Here is a 6,292-nt window from a genome sequence, read left to right as displayed (position 1 = left end):
AAAATTATTACTGTAAATCCATTGGTCAAATTTTTCTTGCATACTAAACCATTTCCATTTTAGTGCATGCAATATATCCTAAAAAGATAGATTAAGTAATGTATTCATCCCAAAGGTAAATTGTCGTGTTGTAACAGACACTTCACACACATTAATAATAAAAATGGATAGTTTTTCAAGGTTTCAGTGAAATATTATGAAGCAAAATTTTACATTAAAAAAATATTGAAAACTAATTCTAATGGAACCGTTTTTTGTTATCATTTCAGGTTATAATGCAGGTGCAGGTGCTGGCACAAACACAAAAGGTACGTGTACGCTAATGACTCAATTCAAGGGATAACATGGGATTTTGCATAGATAAAACAATACGTATTGTTTCTATTTATTTATCTATGATGCTATAATTTGTTTTGAGGTTATGGAGCAGGAGCTGGGGCTCAAAATGGATACGGTGCTAAACCCAAAGGTAAATCTGTTTTTATTCTTTGTTCTCAATATTCTGGATGCGTGAAATCCTCCCAGTGAAGGAATTCACTGATGAATACTGAAACCTGCTGCTGGTTTAATCATCATATAAATGAAAGAATTACTGTTGACCTGGTGATACTGTATTATTGATTAGGAAACGGTGCCAGTGCAGGGGGATATTCAAATGGAGGAGGAGCTAAAGCAAACAAACCAGGTAAAGAGCCTGCTAAATAAGGAATATGCTCGTTTTAGATGGAATTTATTGACTTCAAAAACACTTCTTGGTACTGCCACACGTTTAAGGACTCAATTTTCATCTGTTGTTTGAGTGTCATCGAAGTAAAATCGTACTCTAATTCAGTAATCACCCATTCAAATAATCATGTATTTTCTTTTTCATTTTTACTGCCTTGTGCCTTGTTTGTTTTTTCAGTGAATACATGTGAAGTCTTTATAAATATGAATGAAGATTTGTTTAATCCAAAGGTCCCAGAGCAGGAGGATACACCTTCCCTGGACTCAGTAATGGATACAGAGCAGGTAATATTTGCTCTCAGTGTAAAATGACATGAAGAATGTTTGGATATTTTCGTGGTTCTTTTTTTTTTACTTCCAATGAAATTTAGATGTGATTCTTACATTAAATGTATGTGTGCAGGCTTGGGGTATCCTTATGCAGGCAAAATGCAGCAACCAGGTAAATTATTTTATGTTCTCAACTAAAACTAATTCAGTCTGATAAGGCATGGGAAAATTATCATTTGAAGAGTGGAATTAATTTGCTTGTGTTCACTCAGGTTATGGACAAGGAGCCTACCTTGGAGCTGGACATGGAAATGGAAATTCTTATGGAGGTGCTTTTTCAAACAGAAAAGCTTTAAAAATGTCCTTTTAATTCAATTTATAAACTTGTGATTAGTTCGGCCTACTGTATCTTAAAATAAAAAATCCTTAAAAAAAAACCTGTCTTCAGGATTTTACTGATATTCTGCCATTTTTGTCAGGAAATGCGGATCCAAGTCAAGTAGCCAAGTCTAAACCAGGTAGTGCTGATTGTTTACTGAATTCATAAATGGATTTAACACAAGTCAATAACTTAGTTGATGCTTTATCCCAATTGTTGTTGCTACTAGCTCTGAGCACTGAGCCAGCTTATCATTTTTCACAGGTTATGGAAATGGCTATGGTGCTGGTGTACAACCCAACTATGAGAGTAAGGGCATTACCGGAAATTTTGATCGGAAGATTTGTTTGCATTTTGTCTTAATTACCGCAAAAGTCTACCTTTCTGTTTTTGCCAGGTCTCGGCCAAGGTGTGCCCACTGCTGATGGCAAATCAGGTACAAATGAGGATACAGTTAAAGCTAAATAAAACAAAAAGGTGAAGTCAGATCAACACGACATGGGTAGTGAAACAGTGAAAATAATCCTTCGATGCTGATTCTACAGGTGGCGCCAAACAGACCCCTTACAATGGTGCCCCTGTGGTTCCTGCTGGACTAGATGGTAAGATCATACGGAAATCTGATTTAAGCATGTGTAAATTGCAGGATTGTGATAGTGGGCAAAATAATCTACATCGTAATTCACAGTGAAATAACAGAAAACTCCTTCTGGTAAAACTTTGAGTTTGACTGATGAAATGCTACTGATTTCATTGAGTGTGCCATTTGTGCAAAGAGCTTTCTAACTTGTAACAGTTGTTTTCATTCCTCAGACTAAGCTTTTATGTTATGTTTTGGGTTTGCTTGCTCTTAAGTCATCTCCCTGTTTTCATCAGTGAAGGTGTAAAAGTGAACAAATATGATGTACACATTTCTTCTGTGCATTCATGTAGGAATGAGTCAGTTTGAGCCTCAGGCTCAATTTGGCGACATGTATGGAGGTATGTATCAGTTTAGACATTCAGATCTTTATTATTAAGATAAAACTTAATAAGAAATGGCAGTCACTTTTTGAAGAACCATTTTTATGAAGTCACCTCAAAAATTAATAGCACCCTGAATAGCATTAAATGCAGAACACTAGAACTTCTTCCATTGTTACAGGAATGGGTGGCTTTCCTTTTGGTGGCCAGACACTTGGAATGGGTGCAGAGAAATCAAACAGCAAGTATGGTGAGTCGCTTGGAAAGCAAAAGCCAAAAATATAGCTTAAATTATTCTGCTGCTTCTTGAAGCACAGAACTCTCATGAATCTTAAACTCCCAAAAGTAAGTTAATTTCTCATTATTGAAGTTCTATCCATCCTTACACTCCACTCACAGGCATCGGTGGGTTGCAGTTTGGTGGACAACCCGCCAGTACAGGAATTAATGGCGCAGGGAATTATGGTAAGTCTGTTATTGTTGCGTGATTTGGCTCGATTTGTGTGTTTAATGCGTAGTCAAAGTATCACTCTTGCTTACACCCATATTTTGTCTGCTTCCTAACTGTAAGGTTATGGAGGTAGCCCGTATGGGCCTGCAGGTGATGGTAAATCATCTGGAAAATATGGTGAGAACATAAATGTACTGCACAGATTAATGCACCACAGTGTAGTTCGAACCCTGCTTTAGATGACATTATTTTAACATACCTGCAGGTGGTCTTGGTGCCGGTATGGGAAGGGATCCTGCGCCTGTAAGATACGGTCAGTTTGATGACAAAAAAAAGGGTTTTTGTGTCGCCAACACTTTTGTCTTTCTAGAAAAGCAGCAGGCGCTGATGGAGTTATGAAAACAGATTCAGAATCTACAATTGACAGTGAGAAAGTAAGATGTCGTGGTCACTTTATACTATTCCGTCTCCATCTGTCCTCAGGATACGGTGGGTTCCCCGACGCTGGGCAGCTTCTTGGTCTGGGCAGGAATGGAAATACACCTGGCAAATATGGTGAGCAACAAGCTCAGCTGATTTGGTTACACTTAAAATCTCAGTTGTGATCCAGTTCCCCACTAAGCTCTCATTGTTCCTGTTCTTACTCTGTTCCTCCTCTTCCTCCGTAGGTTATGGAAGAATGCCTTATGAAGTTCAACCAGCTGCACTGAGCCCCGAAGCAAAATCCACTGGCCAATATGGTAAAAACCTTGAAGGGTTAATAAAAGCATAAAAGTTGGTTTAGTGAAATTGGATTATTAGATAAGGCATAAGTCATCACAAAGATCCAGCTACAGTGATCTAACTTGGCTTTTGTAAGGACAATATATTTATTATTGAGTTTTACAGTTGCTGGCAGATGGATTTTGTTGACTGGATTGAGCCGCAACAAGAAATCAAAGAATGTTGAACCCTGCTTTTATAATTAGTCGACAAAAATACAAAAACATGGGTCGAACCATGAAACCACTGTGCAGCAGGACGCCCTCAAACCAGTGTACACAGCATGCATTTGTTTTTTTTATTTTTTCTATTGAATTTATTCACTTTGTTTTAGGTCTCACTGGGTCACCATATCAGCCTGAATCTCTTGGACTTGGAAATAATGGGAAATCAACAGGAAAATATGGTGAGACCGAGCGAACGTGATGGCTACCTTTTTATGTGTCGTGTTGTTATTTATTTGGTTTTACTTGTCATCTCTGTGCGGTTGCCCACTGCTAGGTGGAGGTGAGGTTCCCTATACTCAACAGAATCTTGGTTTTGGGAGTGAAGCAAAATCTTCTGGGAAATACGGTACAGAACATCATTACTTGTGTTTCGGTTTGAACGCATTTATCTGCTTTAACATGTTCATTGAATGGTTTAATATCAATCTCTCAACAGGTAACCAGGGAGCTTACCAGCCGCAGCCTCTTGAGTCTGCAGCTGAAGATATAACAGGTGGAGAACATGATATTCTGTCATTCTTGCAGCTCATTACCAGTCGAGTTGGAAATGTACCCATGAATTGTACATTTATCTCCTTTTTTGTCTACAGCTGATTTAAGTTATGAGCCACTGCCAGATTCAGCAGGAAAATCCTACGGTGCGTCGGAAAGAGAAGTTTCTTCCTGAGACATTCACAACACAAATAGACCCAAAACTTCTCCTGGTTATCTTATCTGATATTTGTTTCATCTTATCTGTTAGTGAAAGGAGAGGTGCCGACTGGGACACTTGCAGTTGAAGGTGAGGGGAAGTCCACTGACAGATATGGTAAGTATAATTTGTATTTCTGCATCTGCTGTGGCTCCACTGCATTCAGTTAAATGTTTTGCTTTTATTTGTCTTTCAGAAAATGTGGGCTACATAAACGGACAAGTGCAGCCAGAAGGTAATTCAAAAATCTAAATTGAACAAATAGTCGAAAGAAAATATTGGAAATCTAAGTAACTAAATCTACTACCCGTATCCATCCTCCGCACCCCTTCCCCACATTTCTGCTCTCCTCCCTAGTTGCTGCATTTCCTGCTGCTCCTACTACCAGCCCCACCCTGGCCCACCCATCTGCCCCCTCCTATTTCCCTGAGTTGTCCTTCACACCTGATGAGCCTGGAGTGGACGGTCAGGACCTGCCCGACGAAGTGGGCACAGACAGCTTCGATTCTTCACCCGCTACAGAAGCGCAGGGTGTGGCTGAGGTGCCTGAGCAGGCCGATGACCAGCTGCCCCGTCAGATCCACATTCAGCAGCAGCTCAAACTGCATTTTCATCCCCAAGGCAAGTCCTGGAGGGGTTGAAAGCGGTGCTCGATAGATCATCTAGGCTCCAATGAAGATGAGAGACTGAACTGTTAAGGAAGGTTGCATATCCCATTTAATGCTGCTCTGGTTTACCTGGCCGGGTGACAGATTGAACATTTAGGTGTCGGTAGTACTGTGTGGGGGAAATAAGAAGATTGTATCCAGAATAATATTTATAAGCTGGACTGAGGTGCTTTTCCAGTGTTTTTCCTTGAAATATATTTTGGTGTTGTTTACGTGTCAGCCTCACTACCTCAAGAACTAGCATAAGAAACTTATTTTCTAAACGATCTGAGTTTCTTAAAGCAATTGTTTTGGAGATGTCCTAATTCATTTTCTTACCCAGAAGAAGAATGATGCCACTCTCGTGTTACATGTCACATTAAATACAAAGCTGCCACCAGCAAGTGGTAGCTTAGCTTAGCATTAAGACTGGAAACAGGGGGAAACAGTTAGCCTCTCGCAGTGTAGCAAATTCCACTTATCAGTAACTCTAAAGTTCACAAAATTAAATTTTTGCATACAAATTTATTTTTGTTTCATAATATATTGTTTGTTTAAATCCATACAACAACCGAAGATGTAAATGTTCAGCTGTGGTTTCACAGAGCAGACTGGCTCTTTTCAACTTTCCGTGCTAAACTAACCGCGAACTGACTCCCGTTCATATTCAGCATATGGGAATGGTATCACTTTTCCTCTCTGGCCCTCATCAAATAAAGCCAAAGAAGCGTACATTAAGAATGTTATACTATTACTTTAAAGGGATATTTGATTAGACAACTTTAGTTTAACATGCTAACAGATGAGTGCGGACAGAAGCTGGATGTACTTTGTAATAATAAGTAATCAATTTAAATAATACAAAAACAATACGTCAAAACTTTTATATAACACTGCATTTTTTTTTTTTTTTCCCTTCAGGAACAAAGAATGGCAAATATGATTTGAATGGTTTTTTGGGGAATAGTGGCTATCAAGGTAAGAACAGAATCAGTCAAATGTTTTTCACTGTGCTTAATTTTCCTCTCTCACCTTTCTACTGTACTTTTTGTTTTCTCTCTAAAGGTTGACTCTGCTGATGACAGATATAATCCCTTTCTTTAAATGTTAAGTTTGATTGTTTCCCATTTGTATATTATTTTTTTATTTTATTCTATTCAGTCTGTCAGATAGTAG

At 38.7% G+C, this 6,292-nt stretch overlaps 1 protein-coding gene and 1 long non-coding RNA gene across 2 annotated transcripts; both read left to right on the top strand.

Moving 5' to 3' along the window:
• The first annotated feature begins 274 nt into the window (after positions 1 to 274).
• LOC138616753 (fibroin heavy chain-like) lies at positions 275 to 3,188 on the top strand. Its single transcript, XM_069691278.1, has 13 exons — positions 275 to 308; positions 419 to 469; positions 626 to 685; positions 958 to 1,011; positions 1,130 to 1,168; positions 1,269 to 1,325; positions 1,476 to 1,514; positions 1,640 to 1,684; positions 1,773 to 1,811; positions 1,921 to 1,977; positions 2,309 to 2,356; positions 2,520 to 2,588; positions 3,160 to 3,188. The coding sequence occupies exons 5-13, from the start codon at positions 1,156 to 1,158 to the stop codon at positions 3,186 to 3,188; spliced, it is 396 nt and encodes a 131-aa protein (XP_069547379.1). The 5' UTR covers positions 275 to 308; positions 419 to 469; positions 626 to 685; positions 958 to 1,011; positions 1,130 to 1,155.
• Positions 3,189 to 4,367: 1,179 nt separating this feature from the next.
• LOC138617032 (uncharacterized) lies at positions 4,368 to 4,911 on the top strand. Its single transcript, XR_011310637.1, has 4 exons — positions 4,368 to 4,416; positions 4,521 to 4,586; positions 4,666 to 4,704; positions 4,827 to 4,911. It is a non-coding gene; the product is annotated as an uncharacterized lncRNA (long non-coding RNA).
• Positions 4,912 to 6,292: the final 1,381 nt, after the last annotated feature.

Source organism: Brachyistius frenatus, unplaced genomic scaffold (assembly GCF_029030835.1).
Source record: "Brachyistius frenatus isolate BFR_SWC_R1_liver_20210118 unplaced genomic scaffold, ASM2903083v1 Contig_11, whole genome shotgun sequence".
NCBI classification, from domain to species: domain Eukaryota; kingdom Metazoa; phylum Chordata; class Actinopteri; family Embiotocidae; genus Brachyistius; species Brachyistius frenatus.
Note: the sequence above shows the minus strand (reverse complement) of the source record. Positions and strands in the feature narration are given on the sequence as shown.

Bases quoted from the DNA above. Each gene is read 5' to 3' on its own strand.
- LOC138616753 (XM_069691278.1), top strand. The intron at 1,515-1,639 runs GTAGTGCTGATT...CATTTTTCACAG, and splicing joins AGTAGCCAAGTCTAAACCAG to GTTATGGAAATGGCTATGGT. The intron at 1,812-1,920 runs GTACAAATGAGG...CTGATTCTACAG, and splicing joins CACTGCTGATGGCAAATCAG to GTGGCGCCAAACAGACCCCT.